Source organism: Rhinatrema bivittatum, chromosome 7, assembly GCF_901001135.1.
Source record: "Rhinatrema bivittatum chromosome 7, aRhiBiv1.1, whole genome shotgun sequence".
NCBI lineage: Eukaryota > Metazoa > Chordata > Amphibia > Gymnophiona > Rhinatrematidae > Rhinatrema > Rhinatrema bivittatum.
In genome coordinates this window covers 1,005,634-1,031,428 of record NC_042621.1, presented here as the reverse complement: position 1 = coordinate 1,031,428, position 25,795 = coordinate 1,005,634, and the positions used below count along the sequence as shown (strand labels likewise).

Here is a 25,795-nt window from a genome sequence, read left to right as displayed (position 1 = left end):
TAGCCCATGGGGTTGCCTGCACCCGATCAAGTGAGCCCTTAGACTCTCCGGAACTGGTCGACCTCTGTCAATGTACACTGAGCCAATCGCGTTCTACAGCTAGCATGCAATAGTAGCCTTGGATGCTTTGCACTCATTATTTCATCCATTTCAAAGTACAAAGAGATGAACTGATCTCTGGAAATTATTAGTCACTTTGAGATACTTCAACAATGCCTGCCTCACATACAAATTAGGAAAAGCCGGGAAGTCCAAATGTTTGACTAAGATGAAAAGCAGAAACGAGGATGCTGTTAGCAATGACATCCCATTCTCTGTAAACTGAAGAAAAGGGACCTGTACAAGACAACGCCTGAAACTCTGAAATTCTTCTGGTTGAACAAATAGTCAACAAAAAAAACACCTTCAGGGTTAAATCCTTTAGAGTCATCCTCTGCAATGGCTCGAACAGAGCCTCACATAACACCCTCAGAACCAAATTAAGATTCCACAAGGGCCACAACTTCTGCACCGGTGGCCACAAGCATTTTACTCCTCAAAGAGATCAAATCACATCTGGACTGGAGGCCAAGGACACTCCCTGAACCTTGCCCTGAAGGCAGCCTAAAGCCACCAGGAATTATAGGCTAGACCCCTTCACTAGACCTTTTTGCAGAAAAGGTCAAGCAATGAGAAATTGAAGCCAGAGTAGGCTGAATGTCTTGCTAGATACACCAAGCCTCAAATATCCTCCACACCCCAACATAGGTCAAAGATGTGGCTTGCAGCAACAGGCAATCTTCAATCTCAAGCATCTCCTCTCAAAATTCAAGGCGTGAGACTGAAACGATCCACCTAATCTGAAAATATTGGACCCTGATGTAACAGAAGAAGATCGAACCATAACGATTTGACCACCACTAATTGTACTAGGTCCGCTAATCCTGGCTGAAATGGCCCCTCCGAAGCCACTGAATCACTTCACTCCAGGTGTCTATCTATGCATTGTAGCACTTTTCCCACCACTGGCCATGGGGGAAAGAAAGAAGAATCCCCGGCGGACATGGAAGTACCAGAGCATTAATTCCTTCTGCTCTGTATTCACGCCTGTGAATGTAAAACTGCAGCGACTTGGCTTTTTGTCTCAATGTGATCAAATCCATGTGGGGTGTTCTCCACCTGGCCCAAATGAGAAGTGTTGCTTCCTCAGACAGCTCCCATTCTCCAACTTTTTTGCCTGCTGAGAAAATCTGCCTGCACGTTGTCCACTCCAACTATGTGAGACACCACCAGAACTGCCAGGTGCTGCTCCTTCCAGTGAGCCAACACCTGAGCCTCCTGAGACACTATCAGACTTAGATGGCTCTTTGCTACGTTTCCCGCCCAGCCCAAAACCCTAACCTCTCTAGGACCCATTGTACCTCCAGCTGATATAGGTCTGCCGTCTTTGCCTGAATAACCCAGTCGTCCAGATATGGGTGGTACCAGCACTCCTTCCTTCTGAAGAGCTGCAGCCACTATGACCTTTGTGAATATGCACAGTGCTGTCGTTAAACCATAAGGGTGCACAACTAAAAATGGGATATGTAGATTGGCCTCTGTGAGGTCTAGCGATGCCAGGAACTCTCCCCTTGTGAACAGCTGAAATGACATAACGCTGCGTTTCCATACAAAACTGTGGCCCCATGAGGGCTGCAGTAAGAGTCTAAATCCAAAGCCAGACTGAATGTCCCCTCCTTTTTTGGGACAACAAAATAAATGGAACACCGACATTTTCCAAGTTCCTCCAGGGAAACTATCGCCCCCAGCTGCTGCACGAAATGCCATGAAATGCCACCTATTTGGTGTGGGGAGCGCAAGAGGAGACAATATAGGCTTCACACACCCAGGGAGCAAATTCTAATGTGTAGCCATCTTTTATCACTTCTAAGACCCCCTGGTCTGTTGAGATTTTGGTCCACTCCACATAAAAGTGGGCTAATTGCTCCAGGACAGCCAGAAGAGAAGAGTGGACCAGCCTTTCTTCCTTGCAGAGAGTTAGCTCCCCCAGTTCTCTGACCAGAGATATCTCAGGTCAAATTCTGTCCACTTTGAAAGGACTGGGTCCTGTCCAAGCTTTGCCTTTGTATTGCCAAAGGGCATCTGCTCTGTTGATATCTCCTATAGTCTATAAGATGCAAATGGAACGGAAAGGATTTCTCCCTCCCCCCTTCAGCTTGTCTTCCTGCAATTTATGCCCCTTGGACTCTCCCAGATCCTTCACCAGCTGCTCTTAATCCTCTCTGAACAATAGTTTATCTTTGAACGGGAGAGCTCCTGAAACTTTGACCAAACATCTACAGACCAGTTTCTTAACCTTAGCAACCACCTGGTTGAAACCACCGATATAATTCAGGACGACATCCTCCTCCAAGTGCTCTGCCTACTTCATGAAGGATGAAGACAGCGTCTTCTTCACTTCTTCACCCAGCGCAAACAAACTCTGCATCAAACTGCTGCATACCGCAGCCTGGATACCCAAAGCAGAAACCTCAAAAAAACTCGAGGTCAGCTTCCAGCATTTGGTCCCCTGTGGTGAAACCACTAGTCAGCGCAGCAACCTCTGCCACTGGAATGATGTGTTTTATTTTTTTTTTTTTTTTTTTCTTAGTCGCTGCTGAGACTGAGGTGGCTACCTTCAGAAGCATCAAATAATTCAAGTGTCTCCTTAGGAAAAGGGTACCACTTTGCTAATTACCCTTCCGACTTTCAGACCAGGCTCAAGGGTATCCCACACCCTGATGACCAACTTCTTTACCAACTTGTAGCCGGGTTCCACTCCTTCCCAGTCCGACTGTTCCGGAGGAAGCCTGATGCTTAGTTCCCTGCAAAACAGTCAAACCAGCTTAGGGTTGTGCCCTTCTGCCACCTGCACCCTACTCTGGATCTGAAATGTCCTGAGTGGACTCCGCCCCCGCGACTCATCTGTCAGGCCATCATTGTTTTCGGGGCCGCCCTGCTACCCAGCCAAGCCGAGCACCCTGCAGCTGTTAGTTGATGTCTTCTGGCTGGTAACTTTGAGCTGTTTTGCAGGTTGTGTGCCACCTTGCCACTAATCCTACATATACGGCCACTGTTCCCTTAGAGCCTATTCTAGCCAGACAGGCTCTGTGGAAAAGTACATGAAATCTGAGGAAAAAGGCCTGAAAATCCCCCAGAATCCTCATGCATTCAGGCCTCATCTTCAGAGGCTTCCTGCCTCACTGCAGGACCCTGCACAGCCTGTGATAAGAAAGGAGGGGGGAATCCCCTTGCCTCTCTCCTCTCATGCTGCTGTACATGTACTAAAGATGGTCACTGTTCCCATGCTCATGGGAAAAGAATCTGCAGCAGCTCCCGACAACCAAGATGGTCTTTTACATGCCAAATCGGAATCAGCACCTTTACACACCTAAATTTTATGCATCGAAAATGGAGCATATACCATCCGAGCTGCCCTCTCCCCCGGAGATGCAGCGCACCAAAAAACCTGTGCGATTGATGACTGCGCATATTCCTGCATGAGCAACAGGCCTTGCCATGGATCCTAGGCCAGCGCCATATGTGACCCCCATGCGCCACCTCTTACTTGCTTGCCACAGTGGTATTGTCAACACCGGGCCTCCAGCTACCGCTGGATATCACCTGCGTCCGGCATGATTACAGATTACTCACAGGGCCCACCAGAGTTGAGAATCCCTCTCCAAGCTGCCTGTCAGGATTTTTTTTTTTTTAACTTTACAGTTAAAAACAAAACAGAGTACTTTCCTGAGTGCTGCAGAGCAGCTGCTAGTTCCCGAGGGTTCTCTGGGGGATTGAGGGAACTGGATCACCAGCTAATTCAAAACCCCCCTCAGCGTCCAGGGACGAGCTACACCAAGGTCACCAAACCCCTTGCTTTTCTATCTCAACCAGGGAGGATGGCACCCACAAGGGACCTAACAACCATCTAGAGGAAACTCATTTAGATCTTAATTCCTTTTTTTTTTAAACTCCAGACTGTAGGTTTTATACCTCCGTCATTTGATGGAGACAAGAAAAATACTGAGAGACTGCAGGTGGCAGACTAGGATAAGTAGCAGTGTCAGTAAAGCTTTTCTTTTCTTTCTCCATTTGCTGGCAGGGAGGCAAAACCCAGGAATCTGGACTGATCTGGGGTATGAAAAGGACACAGACAATTTTCAAACATTTCAGGCAATTATGATGTTCATAAAAAAATTAGCAACACATCTTCTAAGGGTCACCAGAGTAGACGTGGAAAAGTATAAATAAAAATGAACAATTTGTGAAACTGAGGGGAGACTTTATCCACAGAAATATTAATAGCTAACATATAAAAAAAAAATCTAAGATATACCATGAACCTGGCATCCTTTCTTCTCTAATAAAGAAAAAATTCATGAGCATTGGCGGGGGGGGGGGGGGGGGGGGGGGGGGGGGGGGGGGGGGGGGGTGTCGCTAATTTTTTGCTCTTTCAAGAGTTAATGGACAGCTGGTAGCAGAAGCCTTGCTGGAAATGAGATTAGTTAGGACACTTGAAAGTTTCTGGAACATGGGCGTTAAAGAGAGAGAAATGCTATACTAAAGGAATATACTCATCCTTTCATGCCTCTTATTAGTAATTTGATGTTAGGAACAAAGGTTTTATGCAACAGGAGTCTGCCATGTACAATGTTTATAATGCAATATGGTTAAAAAAAAAAGTGTCAAGAAAATCTAAACTATCAAAAAAAATGCTTGATTAAGTACCAGAAACCAAAGTGTTTGATTTATGTGCAGAACAGGTACAGCCTGTCCAAAACCAACAGCAAAGAGCCAGAAGAAATAATGTTAATAAGCTCTCGTTAAAAATTACTCACTAACAGAGAAGAAAAAGTCTGAGCCAAACTTGAAAGATGGTAGGATTATGCCATCAAGCACAAAAAGCACAGGATAGGCCTGTCCATAGAAGACACTGAGCTGTCACCGGTCACAAACTCGCAGATGTCAGAGGTAAAGACCGTGCAAGACGCTAGCAGCTCTGATGCTCAGGTCACTAACGTTATTCTCTGTTATCCTTTGCCTTTTTTTGTTTTATCATCTTACAATGCACTGTACTGTCTGTTTCTTTACAGCAGCATTGCAGTTAGTTCAGTGGCTCAGATAAGCCATGCAGGGTCTGTCAGGAAATGCTGCAGTGGGGCAGGGGATGCAGATGTTGAGCTGTACAATAGGCTACGTATGATCACAAATGCACACTCCTGCTATGCTCTGAGGTGGCAATTCACTTGTGAAGGGCAGGGAAGGGGAGACAGACGTATCCAGCAACCTCCCAAGGGAGATAGTGGAGCGAAAATGCAATAGCCATTTTAAAAAAGCCTTAGATAAACACAAGGATCCTGAGCTGCGAAGACAAAGGGAAAGCCAGAAAACAAATGAGGTTTATGATACTACACCAGCAATTACATTGGGTAGCTTAGATGAGTCCTCTCTGTGGGTAAGCCTTTCCATAGAAAAGGCTAAAAAGTTGAATTGGACAGAAGGGGGAAAAAAAGGAGGCATTCTTATATGTACCAGGAAAGAGATGAGTCATCAAATCTCAAGTGAGCAATGGAGGGAAATCTGGAACAGAATTTCTAAAGAGAATTTGTTTTCAAATCTAGCAGTGCTGCTACACTCGAGACCTTATATGAATATGGCCCTCTCTGCCATAGCTGGTGGTGTTAGCCTACAATCCCAGTGTACAGGAAAGAGATCACAGCAAAGATAGAAAAATTGGTTATTTGCTAATTTTCATTCCAGGAATACTATAGATCAATTCAGACTCCTGGGTTTTGCCTCCCTGCCAGCAGATGGAGACAGAGAAAAAAGAGTTTCACTAACTGCCATACAACCTAGTGAGCCACCTGACGTCCCTCAGTATTGATCTGTACCCAGGCCAAGATGAAAATCAATAAACACTAACAACTAAGACTCCAAACCCCCTATTAATGAGCAGAAAGAAAGTGAAGCCTTATGGCTGGAAAAGATTTCTAATTTTAACAAAGGAGAAATCATCATCTAATCACTTGAGAACTCTGCATCACAAAAACAAATCAAAAAACGTGGACTCTTCCAGAACAGATGGGGCTCTGGACAGATCTGTAGTATTTCAGGAACAAAAATTATCAGATAAGAACCAATTGTCCTTTCCTGCTCATATCCCAGATCAGTCCAGACTCCTGGGATGTACTTAAGATCCCCTAAATACAGTGGGACCGTGAAAGTCCCGCTTGCAGAACACTCTCGCCAAAAACCATAGAATCCGGCACCTGGACATCTAACCGACAATATCTGGCAAAAGTGTGCAATGACTTCCAAGTAACCGCCTGATAAATCTCTGGAGACATTTGCTGAGATTCAGCCCAAGAGATCGCCTGAGAACAAGTTGAATGAGCCCTCGACCCTCTGGAACAGGACAACCCTCACAAAACTTAGGCTGAGCCAATAGCTTCCTTCAGCCAGGGTGCAATCGTCACCTTGGACGCCTTATACCTTTTCTTTGAACCACTCCAAAGTATAAAGAGATGATCCGAAATCCAGAAACTATTAGTGACATTAAGATATCTCAACAATGCCCTCCGCACATCCAACACTCAAAGTTCTTTCACGTGAGGTGCAGAAAAATCCAAATTCTGAAAAGCCAGAAGTTCTGTTTGACTAAGAAGGAATGCTGAAACAAGCTTTGGAAGAAGAGAGGGCACCATGTATAACGAGACCTTAGACTCTGAAATTTGTAGAAAAGTATCCCTACATGACAGCGCCTGAAATTCTGAAATCCTTCTAGCTGAACAAATAGCCACCAGAAAAACTACTTTCGGAGTTAAGTCCTTTATAGATGCTCTCTTCAGTGTTCAAAAGGAGTTTAACACATTCCCCTCAGCACCAAATTAGGATTCCAAGAGGGGCAGATCTTTCTCACCGGACGACGCAAATGTTTCGCTCCTTGAAGAAAATGTACATCGTCTGGATGTAGGCAAGGAAACTCTCTGCACCTTACTTCGAAGACAAATGATGCGACCTATACCCAAAGGGAGTTAAAAACTAGATACTTCTGCAGAAAAGTCAAAATATGAGACACAAACATGAGTAGGCCAAACTCTCTGATTGGCACACCAAGACTCAGACTTGCCAAATCCTCACATAAGCCAAAGACATGGATGGTTGCCTGGCTTATAGCAGGTGGTAATGTCCTCGGAGTAACCCTTTCATCTCAGTTGCTTTCTCTCAAAGGCCAAGCCACGGATCAGAAGTGAGCCGCCTGTTCCGAAAATATTAGACCCTGATGGAGAAGCCCTGACAGATGGCCAAATTTTATAAGTTGCAGAAAACAACACGGAAGCCGATCCAACGCAGAAGCAATGCAACCAAAACAAAATTGGATCGGTGTCAGGAAATACTTTAATTAAAGGTAAAAATCAGTGCCCGACTCAGGCCAAGTTTCGCCCATACAATGTGGGCTGCTTCAGGGGATATATATATATATGCAACGTGAGAAAGAAGATGACCATTCAAATAATGTTAATTCCTTCACTGTAACTAGTAGTGCAGCTACAGACATTAGGTTAGATACAATAGCTCACAGCACAGTCTGTAAACCGATTAACTTCTCAGCAAACAAGAAGTCTACTGTATTTCTCCACCGCAGGAATTTTGTTTAAATTTACAGTACAAAACAGCAGAAATGCACAAGTCGGCTTCTCAGCATACCGGAAGCATATAAAGCAAGGACCTGCTCTCTAGGTGATGCATTGTCCTTTCGCACTGAGGATATCTCCCCAAGGCCTACTGCCCAGGAAGGAAGGGTTAGGTCGGCCGTCATAGTTGGTGATTCGATTATTAGGAATGTAGATAGCTGGATGGCTGGTGGGCGTGAGGATCGCCTGGTAACATGCCTACCTGGTGCGAAGGTGGCGGACCTCACGCGTCACCTAGATAGGATTTTAGACAGTGCTGGGGAGGAGCCGGCTGTCGTGGTACACGTGGGCACCAACGACATAGGAAAATGTGGGAGGGAGGTTCTGGAAGCCAAATTTAGGCTCTTAGGTAGAAAGATTAAATCCAGAACCTCCAGGGTAGCATTCTCTGAAATGCTCCCTGTTCCACGCGCAGGTCACCAGAGGCAGGCAGAGCTCCGGAGTCTCAATGCGTGGATGAGACGATGGTGCAAGGAAGAGGGATTCAGTTTTGTTAGGAACTGGGGAACCTTTTGGGGAAGGGGGAGTCTCTTCCGAAGGGATGGCTCCACCTTAACCAGGGTGGAACCAGACTGCTGGCGCTAACCTTTAAAAAGGAGATAGAGCAGCTTTTAAACTAGAACAAAGGGGAAAGCAGACAGTCGCTCAGCAGCGCATGGTTCGGAGAGATGTATCTTTAAAGGATACTAATGATGCATTAGAATTAGGGCATCCCGACAGTGAGGTTCCAATAATTAGAAAAGTAGTCCAAGTGCCTGTAACTAAAAACTCACCTGAGCTAAAAAATTCTAACTTATCCCTATCAATTAAAAAGCAGAATAAAAATACAAACAAAAAACAAACTTTGAAATGTTTGTATGCTAATGCCAGAAGTCTAAGTAGTAAGATGGGAGAATTAGAATGTATAGCAGTAAATGATGACAGACTTAATTGGCATCTCAGAGACATGGTGGAAAGAGGATAACCAATGGGACAGTGCTATACCGGGGTACAAATTATATCGCAATGACAGAGAGGAGCACTCGGGAGGAGGTGTGGCGCTTTATGTCCGGGATGGCATAGAGTCCAACAGGATAAACATCCTGCATGAGACTAAATACAAAATTGAATCTTTATGGGTAGAAATCCCTTGTGTGTCAGGGAAGACTATAGTGATAGGGGTATACTACCGTCCACCTGGTCAAGATGGTGAGATGGACAGTGAAATGCTAAGAGAAATTAGGGAAGCTAACCAAATTGGTAGTGCAGTAATAATGGGAGACTTCAATTACCCCAATATAGACTGGGTAAATGTATCATCGGGTCACGCTAGAGAGATAACGTTCCTGGATGGAATAAATTATAGTTTTATGGAGCAATTGGTTCAGGAACCGACGAGAGAGGGAGCAATTTTAGATCTAATTCTCAGTGGAGCACAGGACTTGGTGAGAGAGGTAACGGTGGTGGGGCCGCTTGGCAATAGTGATCATAATATGATCAAATTTGATTTAATGACTGGAAAAGGAACAGTGTGCAAATCCAAGGCTCTCGTGCTAAACTTTCAAAAGGGAAACTTTGATAAAATGAGAAAAATTGTTAGAAAAAAACTGAAAGGAGCAGCTACAAAAGTAAAAAATGTCCAAGAGGCGTGGTCATTGTTAAAAAATACCATTCTAGAAGCATAGTCCAGATGTATTCCACACATTAAGAAAGGTGGAAAGGCGGCAAAACGATTACCGGCATGGTTAAAAGGGGAGGTGAAAGAAGCTATTTTAGCCAAAAGATCTTCATTCAAAAATTGGAAGAAGGATCCAACAGAAGAAAATGGGATAAAGCATAAACATTGGCAAGTTAAATGTAAGACATTGATAAGACAGGCTAAGAGAGAATTTGAAAAGAAGTTGGCTGTAGAGGCAAAAACTCACAGTAAAAACTTTTTTAAATATATCCAAAGCAGAAAGCCTGTGAGGGAGTCAGTTGGACCGTTAGATGATCGAGGGGTTAAAGGGGCACTTAGAGAAGATAAGGCCATCGCGGAAAGATTAAATGATTTCTTTGCTTCGGTGTTTACTGAAGAGGATGTTGGGGAGGTACCCGTAATGGAGAAGGTTTTCATGGGTAATGATTCAGATGGACTGAATCAAATCACGGTGAACCTAGAAGATGTGGTAGGCCTGATTGACAAACTGAAGAGTAGTAAATCACCTGGACCGGATGGTATACACCCCAGAGTTCTGAAGGAACTAAAAAATGAAATTTCAGACCTATTAGTAAAAATTTGTAACTTATCATTAAAATCATCCATTGTACCTGAAGACTGGAGGATAGCAATGTAACCCCCAATATTTAAAAAGGGCTCCAGGGGCGATCCGGGAAAACTACAGACCGGTTAGCCTGACTTCAGTGCCAGAAAAAATAGTGGAAAGTGTTCTAAACATCAAAATCACAGAACATATAGAAAGACATGGTTTAATGGAACAAAGTCAGCATGGCTTTACCCAGGGCAAGTCTTGCCTCACAAAATCTGCTTCACTTTTTTGAAGGAGTTAATAAACATGTGGATAAAGGTGAACCGGTAGATATAGTATACTTGGATTTTCAGAAGGCGTTTGACAAAGTTCCTCATGAGAGGCTTCTAGGAAAAGTAAAAAGTCATGGGATAGGTGGCGATGTCCTTTCGTGGATTGCAAACTGGCTAAAAGACAGGAAACAGAGAGTAGGATTAAATGGGCAATTTTCTCAGTGGAAGGGAGTGGACAGTGGAGTGCCTCAGGGATCTGTATTGGGACCCTTACTGTTCAATATATTTATAAATGATCTGGAAAGAAATACGACGAGTGAGATAATCAAATTTGCAGATGACACAAAATTGTTCAGAGTAATTAAATCACAAGCAGATTGTGATAAATTGCAGGAAGACCTTGTGAGACTGGAAAATTGGGCATCCAAATGGCAGATGAAATTTAATGTGGATAAGTGCAAGGTGATGCATATAGGGAAAAATAACCCATGCTATAATTACACGATGTTGGGTTCCATATTAGGTGCTACAACCCAAGAAAGAGATCTAGGTGTCATAGTGGATAACACATTGAAATCGTCGGTTCAGTGTGCTGCGGCAGTCAAAAAAGCAAACAGAATGTTGGGAATTATTAGAAAAGGAATGATGAATAAAACGGAAAATGTCATAATGCCTCTGTATCGCTCCATGGTGAGACCGCACCTTGAATACTGTGTACAATTCTGGTCGCCGCATCTCAAAAAAGATATAATTGCGATGGAGAAGGTACAGAGAAGGGCTACCAAAATGATAAGGGGAATGGAACAACTCCCCTATGAGGAAAGACTAAAGAGGTTAGGACTTTTCAGCTTGGAGAAGAGACGACTGAGGGGGGGATATGATAGAGGTGTTTAAAATCATGAGAGGTCTAGAACGGGTAGATGTGAATCGGTTATTTACTCTTTCGGATAGTAGAAAGACTAGGGGACACTCCATGAAGTTAGCATGGGGCACATTTAAAACTAATCGGAGAAAGTTCTTTTTTACTCAACGCACAATTAAACTCTGGAATTTGTTGCCAGAGAATGTGGTTCGTGCAGTTAGTATAGCTGTGTTTAAAAAAGGATTGGATAAGTTCTTGGAGGAGAAGTCCATTACCTGCTATTAAGTTCACTTAGAGAATAGCCACTGCCATTAGCAATGGTTACATGGAATAGACTTAGTGTTTGGGTGCTTGCCAGGTTCTTATGGCCTGGATTGGCCACTGTTGGAAACAGGATGCTGGGCTTGATGGACCCTTGGTCTGACCCAGTATGGCATTTTCTTATGTTCTTTCTTTAAGCCTTCCTGCAAGAACGCGAGAATGTGCACAACAGTGGCCTGGCGCGGGGACACCTTAAAACCACTGCACCAGGTGAGAGAAGTAGAGGTCTTTCGTGCGCATAGTAGAATGGTAATCACTGCATCCGGAGAGCCCTTCTTTCTCAACTGTCTCTTCTCATAAGCCAAGCCGCTAGACAAAAGCGAGTCGCCAGATCAAAAATACTGGACCCTGTCGGAGTATATTCAGTAGGTGACCGAGATGCAAGGGACCGTCTATCTCCAAGTTGATCAGGTCTGCGATCCACGGCCTCTGCGGCCACTCCAGAGCTACGAGAATAACCGGCCCCCGGTGGGACCTTCCCCACCAAGGCCAAGGAGGAAACACAGAAGAGGGCGTCGTGAGGCCATGGAAGGACCAGGGCATCCACCCCTTCCGATCCGTGCTCCCTTCTGCGACTGAAAAAATGAGCCGCTTTCGCATTCAGCCGAGTCGCCATCAAATCCAGCTGGGGGACTCCCCACCGGCGAGTCAAGAGCCGCATCACCTCCTCGGACAGTTCCCATTCGCCGGGATCTAGCCTTTGTTGATTGAGAAAATCTGCCTGGACTTTGTCCACTCCGGCTATGTGTGATGCCGCCAACCGGAGCAGATTGCGTTCTGCCCAGACCATCAACTTGTCCACCTCTTTGTTCCCCCTTGACGATTTATGTAAGCCACAGTTGTCGCATTGTCGGATAAGATCCTTACCGAACGATGCTGGATTAGCAGGAGAAAACGGCGCAACGTTAGACGAACCACCCTTGTCTCCAACCGATTTATGGACCACTTGGACTCCTGCACTGTCCATTGACCTTGTGCTGATCATGACTGACAGACTGCCCCCCAACCAGAAAGGCTGGCATCTGTTGTCATGATCATCCACTGTGGATTCTCTAGATCCATTCCCTGCTGTAAGTGATCGGGGATCAACCACCATTCTAGAATGGCCCTGGCTGGATCCAGAAGGGGCAAGGGCAATTGGAACTCCTCGGCTTGGGGGTTCCAACGGGAAAGCAACGCCCTCTGCAAAGGCCTCATATGAGCAAACGCCCAGGGAACCAACTCCAGAGTAGATGCCATAGAACCAAGAACTTGCAAATAGTCCCATACCTTGGGCAATGGAAGGGCCAAAAGACGAACCTGAGACATTATTTTGCCCATCCACTCCCGAGGCAGGAAAACCTTGCCCACAGATATATCAAACCGTGCTCCCAGAAATTCCAACACCTGGAACGGTACCAATTGGCTCTTGGAGAAATTGACAACCCATCTGAGCGAATGGAGGTGATGCAAAACCGACTGCACTGCCACCTTGCAAAGCTCTTCCGATTTCACCCGAATGAGCCAGTCGTCCAGACAGGGGTAAACTAAGATCCCCTCCCGCCGCAGGCATGCTGCCACTACCACCATCACCTTGGTGAAGACGTGGGAAGCCATCGCTAAACCAAACAGCAGCACATGAAACTGGTAATGCTCACCCAAGACCATGAACCGCAGAAACCTTTGATGATGCTCTCGGATTCCAATGTGAAGGTAAGCCTCCGTCAGATCCAAAGAAGCCAAAAATTCGCCTTTGTGGACGGCCACAATGACAGACCTCAATGCCTCCATTCGAAAACGAGGGACCCGTAGTGCTCTGTTGACCTTTTTTTTAAGTCAAATATCGGCCAGAAGGAGCCTTCCTTCTAGGGGACTACGAAATAAATGGAGTACCTGCCAGTCCAACATTTGTTCTATAGCACCGGGATAACCGCTCCCAGAGCCTTGAGCCGAGATAGGGTTTGGAATATGACCTGTTGCTTTGCCTGAGACCTGCAAGGAGACACCAGGAACAGATCCCAAAGCAGGTGAGCAAAATCCAAAGCGTAACCGTGTTCTATGATATCTAGAACCCACTGGTCTGAAGTAATTTTGACCCATTCCTCGCGAAACAGGGAGAGACGACCCCCGATCTCGGGAACGGAGGAATGGGCTGGCGCACCTTCTTTGGAAAGCCTTGTTGGAGGAAAATCCTTGGGAGGATCCGTCACGCTGAGGCAGTCTACCACGAAAGGAATGAGCCCAAACCTGAGACCTTGCCGACGACTGCTGAGGGGCAAAAGACGAGCCCCTACGCGTACGAAAATGGCGCTGACCCCGAAAACGACCCCGAGTCGCACCAAAAGGGCGAGACGGCCTGGGCTTGTCCTCTGGGAGCTTGTAAACCTTGTTGTCCTCTAAGGACTTAACCAGTCGTTCCAGATCATCTCCAAATAATAGCTTTCCTCTAAACTACTCCTGGGGGAATTCTGCGCTACTGCGGAATGCAGAATTTGCACAGAATTCCCCCTTCGTGCAGATTTCCTCTCTCTTCGCCCTTCCCGCAGATTTCCACCATCGCTGCTGCGCAGATTTCCTCCTTCACTGCCCTTCCTCACACCATTGCCTCGCGATTTCCTCCCGCGCCGGAAAAGGATTAAAAAAACGTAAGCATGCTTGCACACAGACAGCGGCCAATCTGGGACAGCGAAGTCAGGTGGCGCACGGAGAGTGGGGGCATTGCAGCATGGCTATGGGCGGCTCGCTGTTAGCCAAGCTTGTACCATGCTAAAAAACCAGGACCCAACAATCGAAAATAGGAGGAAATGGAGAAAGAGGGGAAGAGAGAACGAAGAGGGAAGGGGAAAGAAAGTAAGGGGGAAGGGGAAAGAGAAGGAAAGGAAGGGGGCAGGGGGAAAGAGAAAGAGAGAAGGAAGGGGAAAGAGAAAGAGAAGGAAGGGGCAGGGGGAAAGAGAAAGAAAGAAGGGGGAAGGAGGAAAGAGAGAAGGGGGAAGAGAAAGAGAGAAGGGGGAAGAGAAAGAAAGAAGGGGGAAGAGAAAGAAGAGGGAAGGGGGAAAGAGAGGGGCTAAAGAAGAGACCCAGGCTCTGGCCCTGAGAGTTAATGTTTGAGCCCTTGTGTTTGTTGTGAGCCAGTGTGTCTACCTGGGAGTATGTGTATGTGTGTGTGTGTGTGTGTGTGTGAGAGTGTGTGTGAGAGAGAGAGAGAGAGAGAGAGTTGTATGTGGGGAGACAGAACATGTGTGACAGATGGCATGTGAGAGAAAGCATATGTCTGATATCATGTAAGAAAATATGCAAAAAATAGTGTTATTTTGAAAAATAAATGTGCAGAATTTTGCAGAGTTTAGAAAATATGTGCATAGAATTTTCAGTTTTTTGGTGCAGAATTTAATTTTTTTTGCGCAGAGTTGCCCCAGGAGTACTCTAAACGGAAAGGCGCCCAGCTGAGACTTAGAAGAGACATCAGCCGACCAATTGCGGAGCCAAAGAAGTCTCCTTGCCGAAACTGCCGAGGACATCATGCGCGCAGAAGTACGAAAAAGATCGCACAAAGCGTCCGCTGTATAAGCAACCGCCGCTTCCATGCAGTCGGCCTGTTCTGCCTCAGCCGGAGGGAGGCTCTTGAGTTGTGAGTAATTGCCGAACCCATCTAAGAGTAGCTTTCTGCATGAGACTACTACAGACGGCCGCCCTAACTCCAAGGGCCGATACTTCAAATATCCGCTTGAGTAGAACCTCCAGCTTTCTATCCTGGAGGTCCTTGAGAGCTACTCCTCCCGTTACCAGAACCGTGGTGCGCTTGGCGATGGCCGACATGGCGCGTCCACCTTAGGGATCTTGAGAAGATCGAAAAACTCATCCAACAGCAGGTAAAGTTTTTCATGGCCTACTAACCCTTAGGGTGGCTTCAGGCGCATCCCATTCCCGGGTCATAAGCTGAAAAGCATCGGGTGGAAAGGAAAAGTTCTAGGAGGGGCCCACAGGCCTGACAAAACAAGATCCCCTGAAGAAGGATCCGTTACCAGCTGCAGAGCCTGAATATCTAGTTCCTGTAGCACATGAAGAATCAAAGGGTCTAAGCTCCTCCTTACAAAATAACCGGAGCACTCGCGGATCATCCCCCTCCACCGGAGCGGCATTGTCAACATCATCGCTCGTACCCACTGGGGAGGGGTCCGGAAGCACAAACCCCGGAGGAGTGGAAGGCGCCGGTAGCTCAGCGACAGGAGCGGGACGGCCGGGTCCTAGGAGCCCCTTGATCCTCCGCAGGCCTGGGGATCTTGGCAGGAGGAGGATATTGCCCATCCAAGTCTGCCTCAGCCTCCATATAAGCTTTGTGAAGCAGTAAAATAAACTGAGAAGAAAATGGGTGCTGTCTCTATAAGGGCCTCGACCTCCCCCCCCACCGAGGCACGGCAGGAGGAGGAGAATCATGTCCCAAATCACGAGGCCTTTGGGGGCTTAACGAAGGCAGAGAAATCAGCAGGAAATCCCCCCCCCCCCCCCCCCCGAGCATCTGAGCCCTGCGCAGCATCGGGGCCCGAATCGGGCAAAATGGCCGCCATTCCCGCGCTTGTCGGGGAAGGCCTCTCCTTGTGAACTGTCTGACTGCGTCCTAAGCCGCGCGATCACAGCAAAGCTGATCTTTTCCCTGCAATCGGCAGCTGCGAAGGCACCGCGCCCCTGGGGATACAACGGGAGCAGAGGCCTTCGCGAGAGAACTGAGCTGCCAGCTCTCCACACGCTGCACATCGCGATCCTCACGATGTGCAGCGTGTGGAGAGCTGCCAGCTCAGTGCACATGTGCTTAGTCATGTGCAGCGTGGGGAGATTTTCTACTTAGGGCAATCTAAGCCGTAAGTAGAAAATCAGCTGAGTGAAGCAATTCGCCCCCTCCGGAGCCCTGGAAGATTTCAGCAGGCTCGCTCTGTTTAAAAGACTTATCCTTTGTCTTTTATTTATGTATTTATTTTTTTTCTTTTTCAGAGCTACTCAACCAGGGGAATGTACGTCCCTGGCCTTAATATAAAATTTGTAGCTCCCACCAGAGGAATTAAGACATCTCTGGCACTGTATGGGGGGAGGGACCGGCCCACCGGTAAATCCCCCCCCAAGTCACCGGGCTGTTTCAATATTCTCCGGGTATTAAGGACAAGGGCAGCAGCCCAGGCTTGCCTGCTATTACAAAGTCATCTCAGTCTTCCCTTTTTTTTTTTTTTTTACTACTTACTACAAGTTGATCTAGTCAAAGGTACTAAGTTTAGGATACCCCCTTCACTTATTAATCAATCAAATAAAGAATTTTGCAAAGGATCAGGACCGCACGTTATGCCATCCTTCATCTGCTGGAGTCAGAGAAATACTGAAGGATCGCAGGTGGCACACCGGGTTATCTGGGGGTGCTTTTCAGCTTTTCTCTGACTCCATCTGCTGGAAAGGAGACATAACCCAGCGGTCTGGACTGATCCTGGTACGTGCAGGGAATGTCTCTGTTCTATTTGATTGGACTATGTGAAGCTTGGTTTGGTAACCCGAGATGATTTGGCAGGTTGTAACATATAAGATTGTTTCTTGATGGTTTTAAGTGGTATTGATGTCTGTTCCGCTTTGACCAGTTGTATTATCAGACTCTGATTGTATACCATGGAAAACTTAATAGTTTAAAAAAATAAAAAGCTTCAATTCAAGCCCCTCCATGAACTAGGCACACTATTACAGCTCCAGGTGGCTATAACAGCATATGACTTTATTCACAACCATGCAGAGTTCTTTCCCCGTCCAAACTGACTTATCTGAGTCCCTGCAGCAGCAGTCCTTGGTCAGGACAGGGGAGCCATGCAGTCATGGGCACTGGTCTGGCCACCAGGTGTCACTGTTGTACTATAACCGACTCCTCCTCCCCCACCATGGACCGAAATGTTGCCTTGGCAGCCTGAGGGAGGGAAGATCTGACTCTTGAATTGAAGCCAAGTCCTCCATGAGCCACGGGGCCTGCCCGGTGCTCTATTATTTCCTTCCTATGTCCATCTTGTGCTGAAGCTTGTGCAGGTGAAGTCTATGATTGTAATATTCCTGCTTAAAAGGTACATCAAAGAGAAGTTTCTGAAGAGAAAATGAGTGGATGAAAATCACAGTGAGGACTAATTTATAATAACAGTGTCTCTTAACAGTCTCAGAGCCATGATAATTGCTACAGGTTAATTTTTTAATTAGCAGGGAAAAGAGATTTAAAAAGATACAAACAGCACACGGCTGAAAGCGAAACCTCAGCATTTGCCTGTTTACTGGGCAAGTGGCCAAAGATATTAACTTGCCAAGGATTTCTGCCCCCACAGAGTGCTGCAGCTTATAGCAGTGCTTTGGTTGCACAGCGTCCGTCCTCTGAGCACTTCTGACCCCAACACTTGGGAAGAGAGGAGAAGCCTAGTTGTGAAGGACTTACTTGATTTGCTCCCATATCTTGTTGGCCAGGTGCAGCACCCAGAGGTCCTTATAATGGTAAAACTGTTCTCCATCTGGTGACGCAAACTCACCACCAAACAGCCAGAGTTGCCCGCCTCCTTGTGGCAGCACCGCAGCCTGTCAGGAAACAAAGGAGCACAGTTACCACCTAGAGAGCCCTGGCCTACTCTGGGAAGGAGAGACAGGGCAAGGCGGCTCAGTCAAAATGCCTCTTCAATATGTGGGGAAGAGAGAAATACATTTCAGAGTATTAGAAGGCTAGCTCTTCAAAATAAGACATACATTATGCATGGTGGAATCAATTGTAAAAACAAATACATTTTAAAAAACACATATTGCCAGACACCTCGTTTGACAGGCCCATTTCCTGGACATGATTTAGAACAGCCATTCTCCACAAGGAGAAACCACCATGATAATTAATTTAATAAGTGAAAGTCATTTTTCCTTTGGCTCTTAGATACGATGAGAACATGAAACTGTTACCAGGATGCAATCTTGGCAGGCCTGGGCTGTGACTATGCTCTGAAGCCAAGATCACACGCACACACACAAGAATGGCTCGCATGCTTGAGGGAAGTCAATCTCATTCGTGGCCAGCATGTAATAACTTCTAGGCACAATTTCTTATGCTTAAGACAAACTGCTCTGCAGAATTACAGGCACAGGATACTGCAATTTTATTTTCCTTTATCAGTCCTGAAGGGTTAGTGCTGAATTGCTCTTGCTTCCTCGTTTCAGAGGGAGCAAATGTCACCCCTGAAGCACAAGAAACTGTGCACAGTGGTTCCCTGATAAGAGCCCGACTGCTATCAGGAAGGAACAAGGAGAAAGATCTCACGTTATGTCTCCCTGTTGAGAGATGGATGAGAACCAGTCAGAAGGGAGGTGGGTGCACATTAGCTCCTTGATGAAAAAGATGGTACAGAGTGAGCAGGGAGGCCAGGCAGGGCAGAAGACAAGCACTGGTAGGCAAGCTGTAAGGAGAAATGTAGAGAACACGCAAGGAAGTCGGTGAATGCCCTTATGCCGCTGTCAGAGCTCCACAAAACAGTCACCATCACAGCTGATACTGCTCATCTTGTCCTACTCTGAGGTTTCTACATGTAGCAGGACATGCGGTAGCCATCCCTTACAGACTGCACAAGCACCAAGGCACTGCAACAAGGATTTACACACTTGCTGGTTTGCCCACAGTGTGAAGCAATAATTAAAATATTAAGCAAAAAGACATTACACTATCTAGAACAGCGCTTTTCACAAAGCAACTAAAGCAAAGAAAGAAAAAATTGTGTTTGCGCAGTCACTGAAGACAAGCTGGTGCAGAGCCAGAGCACACAGCCCATCTGTTACAGTAAGATGGAGGTACCAGGGTGCCACCTGCTGGACAGCTACATGCACAGAGCATGAGCAGAAAAGGGGGCATGCCTGACACTTGGGGAGGGGGGGAGGAATTTTATTATTTTTTATTTTTAGCAGTACACAAATTTGAAACCAAATACGCACATAAGTTACATCAATTTTCTAAGCAAACTTACGTAAGGTGAAATTTCTTATCTTATTTCATTTCCTTCAGTCTAGTTAGACCAGTTCAGGTGAATGGGTTATGCTCACTGACCAGCAGATGGAGACAGAGATGAACAGGTGTGCTGACGTCACCCTTTATAGACATCCATGCTGAACTCAGCCTGCCAGTATTGTAACAAGTTAACTTCCAAAAAATGTCAAAACCCCTTACAACCAGAGGGCTAACCAGAATAAGAAAAAAGGAACTGTATACACATATGGATTCTTAACCTCACTGCTTACCAGGAGAAACAGTCAACCCAGCATCACACACAGCACGTTCCTAACTGGTCCGACTGGACTCAAGGAAAGGATTGCTCTTATAAGCCAAAATCAGGTAAGAATGCACCAGGATTCCCTCTTTTCATGGAGCCACTGTCACAACCATAACCTTTGAGAAGGTCCTTGAAGCCATAGCTAGACTGAAGGGCAGGGCATGGAATTGAAAATAGCCCTCTGAGGAATTTGTTGATCTTCTTCAGATCCAGAATGGGGTAGATAAGAATAGTCTATCTTGGGCACCACAAAATAAATCAAATAGTGCCCCTGAACCCAATGACTTCTCGGATCCAGAATCACTGCCCTTAAACAGAGAAGGCGAATTAAGATTGATCTCTCCGCCTCTTTTTTTCTGGTGGAGCGGCAAGGGGAAGCCATAAAAGCATCTGGAATCGGTTGGGAGAATTCCAAGGTGTATCCTTCTCAGATTATCTCCTAAACCCACTAATCCAAAGTGATTAGTGGGTTTAGGAGATAGAAGTGAGATAGGTGTGATCAGGGATTGGATCCCCATTTGGAATTACGAGAGGAACTGGCCCCGAAGGCGACGTGCAAAATCTAAAGTGTAGCCTTGTCTTATCATGCTGAGGATCCACTGCTCCAACGTCAACCTGGCCCATTCCTCGTAAAACAGGGACAGTCTGCCCCCTACAACTGGCACCGAGGAATGGGCCGGCGTCCCTTCATTGCGAAGACTTGGCCCCAGGGACAGACTGGGGATTACCGGTTCTGCCAAAGTGTCGGCCACAAAAGGGCTGAGACCAGGTCTGTTGCCTAGTCAAAGTCTGCCGAAAAGAAGAACCGGGAGCCCTAGACAGACGAAATCTTCAATTCCCCCTGAATCAAGCCCGCAAAGAAAATGAGTCCCTCGACTTGTGCCTGTCCTCCGGCAAACGATGAACCTTATTCTCTTCCCAGGGATTGAATCATGTCTTCCAGGTCCTTTCCAATAAGTAATTTGCCCTTGGAAAGGCAAAGAACCCAGCTGAGCCTTGGAGGAAACATCCGCAGACCAGTTTCTTAACCACAGGAGTCTGAGGGCCGAGACAGCGGACACCATAGATCTGGCCAAAGTCCACAACAGATCGTAAAGAGAATCGGCACTGTAAGCAACCGCAGCTTCCAGGCGCCCCGCCTGGAGAGCTTCCTTCTCTGAAAGACAGGTGTTGGCCTGCAATTGCTGCACCCAGCAAAGGCCAGCTCGTAAAGAAAAACTGCTGCACATGGCCGCTCGCACTCCCAGTGCAGAGACCTCAAAAATCTTCTTGAGCTGAAGCTCCAACTTTCTATCTTGCAGGTCCTTGAGGGCTGTCGCTCCCGTAACCGGGATGATGATCTTTTTGGTGACTGCTGACACCGCCGTGTCCACCTTGGGCACCCGAAGCAGGTCTAAAGCTTCCTCCGGCAGAGGATATAACTTATCCATAGCTTTGCTAACCTTTAACCCCAGATCAGGGGTATCCCATTCTCTGAACAGCAAGTCCATTACGGAGAAATGAAAAGGAAAAGAAGTGGTCAGACCCCGCAGGCCCAACAACACTGGATCCATAGCCCCCAGCCTGGACTGTTCTGGGGGCCCGATGCCCAACTCCCCGAGAATCGCGGAGATCAGCAGACCCAACTCCTCTTTCCTAAACAGGCAGACCACCTTGGGGGGCTTGACCTGCATGTCCTGGTCTCCTGGGTCAGAAGCCTGATCGGAAGAATCCGTATCCGTATGGGGCGCCCCTGTCCTTAACGGGCGCTTAGCCTTCGACGACCCAGAGCCACCTTTAGGCTTGGACCGCTTCCATGGATTCGATCTTGGACCCAGTAAGGAAGTTTTACTTCCAGCCTGCTGCTTTCCTGACTTCCTAGCCTTAAATGCCTTGTGTGAAGTAGCAAAATAAACTCAAAGGAGGAGGAGGAAGAAGAGGAGGAATCTGAAGCCCTCTCGGGGCTATCCTCCATTGCAGGCGAGGCATGATGCAATGGTTCGCCTCACGCCCCCCCTCGGGAACCCTTTGCTGTGGGGAGAGGGGTGGTGGAAGTATCCCCCTCCCCCATCGCTGCTCTGAATGAGCCCAAAATGGCTTCCGTTCCTAGCAGCAGAGGACCGCGATGTCCTAACCCCCGTAGGAGCTTTGCGAGCAGTGTTGCGATCAATTTCCGGGTCAATGGAGGATCCCTCCCCCCGGGGAGGCACGAAGAGCAGAGACCATCCCGGGAAAGACATGTGGCACGCTGAGCACCACGGCATCAGGCAGGAAGTAAAATCAGAGCCAGAACGGTGAAAAAACAAAGAAAAAAGGCGGCGAAAAACGCCACCACAACTGGGAGGGAAAGGAGAGCCTCAGCACCGTAAATCCCGATCTGCAACCAAAATGTTTTGGGTTTTTTTTTAAACTTGCCCGTTAGTGATCCAAGGGTCCTGATCCGACTGGGGTGAGTGAGCCGGGCTCCCCAGTATCACACCCAGAGCTGCTAGATGTTGACAATAGGGCCCTCAACCCTGTGCTGCAGCTGCCTCAAAGACCATGGGGGATGGTCCTCTTAGGACCTCACAACCCCCTGGGAGGCTGCAGAGGTCTATCCCTTTTTTTTTTTAAACAAAGTATAAATTAAAAAGACAAACTCCCTCACTCTAACACCTTTTTTTTTTTTTTTTTGAAACCCTAAGCAATCAGCTCAGACTGTAGGTTTTGCACCTCCACCATCTGCTGGAGACAGAAATACTGCTGAACCGTAGGTGACACCTTAAGATATAAGGCAGAGTTTGTTTAAAAACGTCTCTGTCTCCATCCGCTGGAAGGGAAGCAAAATCCAGGAGTCTGGACTGATCCGGGTAGTACAGGGAACAGGGATTGGGTCCCCAAGCACTCATTTGGAATTACGAGAGGAACTGCAGACCCATAGGAGCTCTCTTTACCTACTCTTTTGGCCACACGAAAGGATTAAGTTCTACTAAAAGGCAGAGATCTCTTGGCCTAAGTTGCAATTGGTTTCAACCCCCTTGTCTACCACCCTGAGGATTTGGGATCAATGGTGGAACACTATCATGGGGCAACAAATATATACCACCCAAACTCACCTCTTTCACAATACGGCATTTACCCCAGGAATGCCACGCTCCGCATATTCAAACTGGAAAAAGCGTGGTATTACAATTATCGATCAAGTTTGGACCGTACAAGGGATTGTGTATTTTGAGGACTTGTGTGTCAAATATGAATTGCCTTCTTCCGAAAGATTTAGATATATCCAGCTCTGCCACTTTTTGAATACTGCACCGCTGCTATACAGCTTGAAAGCAGGAGTAACTTTTTTTCGAAAGCCTCTGCAGAGGGGCAAACAAGATTACACAAGTTATCTCCAAACTCTATGGCTTTCTGAATTTGGCCATTAAAGATAAACCACACTTTATAAAGGCCTGGGAGGCAGATCTCGGCACTATATTAGATTGTGACGCTTGGACTGAAGTATATAAACATACAGGAAAAGGGCTAATTGCAGCAAATTTAATAGAAAACTGTTATAAACTTTTATACCGATGGCACCGTAGCCCTATCACCCTGCATAAAATTTATCCCAATCTCTCCGGGCTATGCTGGAAAGGATGTCAAGAAGATGGTGGCTATTTTCACCTATGGTGGTCTTGTCTGTATATTCAACAATTCTGGCAACAAGTATTCAACTGGCTGTCTTCAATCAATCCTAATACTGGAGTGTATACAGCAGGTCAAGTTCTCTTAAATATCTCTACTGGAGAAGAGGCCCTACAGGTCTGTAGACTGGAATACTATGTTTTCGTAGCAGCACGATGTGTCCTCGCAAAGCACTGGAAGTCACCCAAAATCCCACAGTTATCTGAGGTGCAACGCAAGGTGTCCGAAATATTTACTCTGGGCAAAATAGCTGCTTGCAAACACAACTCCCTTCCAAGGTTTTCAAAGATTTGGGCTGCTTATGAATCCTGGCAAGCTTTGGACTGATAATACTAGATCCACCATGGACATCTGGCTGCGTTACCCTGATGATTCAGAGCTGGCGACACTCAGGGGTGGATTACTCATGGATGTCTTAGTTCTTTCAGTTTTATCAGTATTTTTTCTGACATAAGGTATCTTTCATTTAATTCTCTGTTCGACAGTGGAGCAAAGCGTAAGGGGGGAAGCGGAGAGGGTATTAGGTTAAAAGTAAGGGAGTGTTTGGCGAGCGAAGAGAAGTTGATCATATTGTATTAAAACTGTTCTGATCTATGTAATCAATGTCAGTTGTGTATTTTCTGCTGATCTCACTATGTAATCTGTTTCTTCTGACTTTGTATGTGGTCCCTATTGCTTGTAATATTTTCACTTCCAATAAATATTCTAATGTAAAAAAAAAAAAAAAAAAGGCAGAGATCTCTGACCACCTGAATGTCTACCCGGGAATCCCGAAAACTATGAAAACCTGAGCTGAATGCAGCACATTCCTGGGCCTGTCTTCCAGGGGTCTCGGAACTTCGGAGTCACCCCAGACCTTGCCCCCCCCCCCCAAAAGAACAGATTCCCTTTACATGGAAGTGTTGTCAAAACTGGTCTTAGAAACGGACTCTGCTGATCAATTACACAGCCGCAGCAAGTGTCTGGCAGCTGTGATAGAGGCCACACGCCTTGCTGTAGTATGGACAGAATCTAAAGGAGGCAGGAGCCAGACGTGCAGGCCTTGGTTCCAAGAAGGAAGCATCATCCACTGCCCAAACCCAGCTCTTCTGCCTGAAAAACGCTGAGACAAATGCAAACCAGACCTCACCATTCCCTGTCCCCAATTGTTCGTTCACTTTATCATTTGTTAACTCTCACCTTATCTGTTGCTAACTCGTCGCCAGTTCTCCCAGTTCTGTGTAACCCCATGTTCTAAGTAATGCCTTGTGCAATATTGTTCTTACACTGCAAACCGATTTGATATGTTACTTTCAACATGAAGGTCGGTATAGAAAAGTTCAAAAATAAATAAACAAACTATTAGGCAGCTACAAGTCCCCAGCTGCAGTGCCATACTAGCTGCTTCAGAAGAGATCCAATCTTTCTACCCTGCACATCCGATAAGGCTGCGCCTCCCTCCACTGGAATAGTCCTGCTGGTGAAAGGACACAGCAGTGTCCACACCTTTGGAAACTTAAGCTTCTCTCTTGTCCCCTTTAAAAGCTGCCTCTGGAGAAACTCATTCCTAACAATTAAATCCTGTACCGCCTTATGTAAGGGAAAGGATTTAGAAGGCTTTCTGATACGGACCATAATCAGGTCTTCAGAGGAGGCGGCGGCCTCCTCTTATTCCTCTTCCATAATATTCAACACAAAAAGGAAAGTTCCTCTCTATGAAAGAGATGGAGTATGGAAGAACCGTCCACCTCCTCTGCAAAATATTCTCCCTCCTTATCAATGCCAACATTCTCCAGGGAATCCTCTGAACCTTAGGAACTATTCCTTCAAAACTTCTCCTTTCCAAGGTCTTTTTCTCCCTTCAGTAACTTCCCTGGAGTGGACTTTGGGAATGAACCCTGTTTCATGGAAAAAGCTTTGTGCTTGCGTCTTAGAAACTGCTGTCCATGCCAAGGAGGCGGCCGCCATAGTACAAGGAACAGAGACTGAGTCCAAACTAATTGTCTTTGGTACTGACTTGCTAGCTTCTTGCTCCCAGGACTGAGAAGAGGAGGTTCAGCTCCCCACAATCCCAAAATGGCCACCATTTCTGCCGCAGTGGCCTTCTCCTCAGAGGGAACAGGAGGCTGCCTCATACAAATCCACCCACCCTCCCATGAGACAAACTCGATACTCCGCTTCATGCCCCCTCCCCCTTGCAAACATGCCTAGCACAGCTTAAGAGATCCTCCCTGTTGTTGTCTGTGAGCCCTACATGCGCTGCTAAATCGTGGCCTTTTTCCCATGCTCTGCAGCACTAGCGGCCATAACTCCTCTGCTGCGACGGAGACTCACTGACATGGCCGGGGCCCTCGGGAAGTACCGGACTCTGCCACAGATCTCTATCATCCACTCCTGGCAGCCGACTGCCTTAAACTCCTTCACTCTGTTCAGGCCCTGTCTTTTTTCTTCTTCCAAAGAACTAGAACTGCATACAAAAGAAATACTGTCT

At 46.7% G+C, this 25,795-nt stretch overlaps 1 protein-coding gene across 1 annotated transcript in view; it reads right to left on the bottom strand.

Annotated features, from left to right (window-relative positions):
* Window positions 1–25,795, bottom strand: part of KLHDC4 (kelch domain containing 4) — a 115,958-nt gene that overhangs the window by 39,690 nt on the left and 50,473 nt on the right. The window contains exon 5 of the mRNA XM_029608032.1: window positions 17,817–17,953. Within this exon, the coding sequence (XP_029463892.1) occupies window positions 17,817–17,953 (137 nt within the window). The remainder of the gene's footprint in view (window positions 1–17,816; window positions 17,954–25,795) is intronic.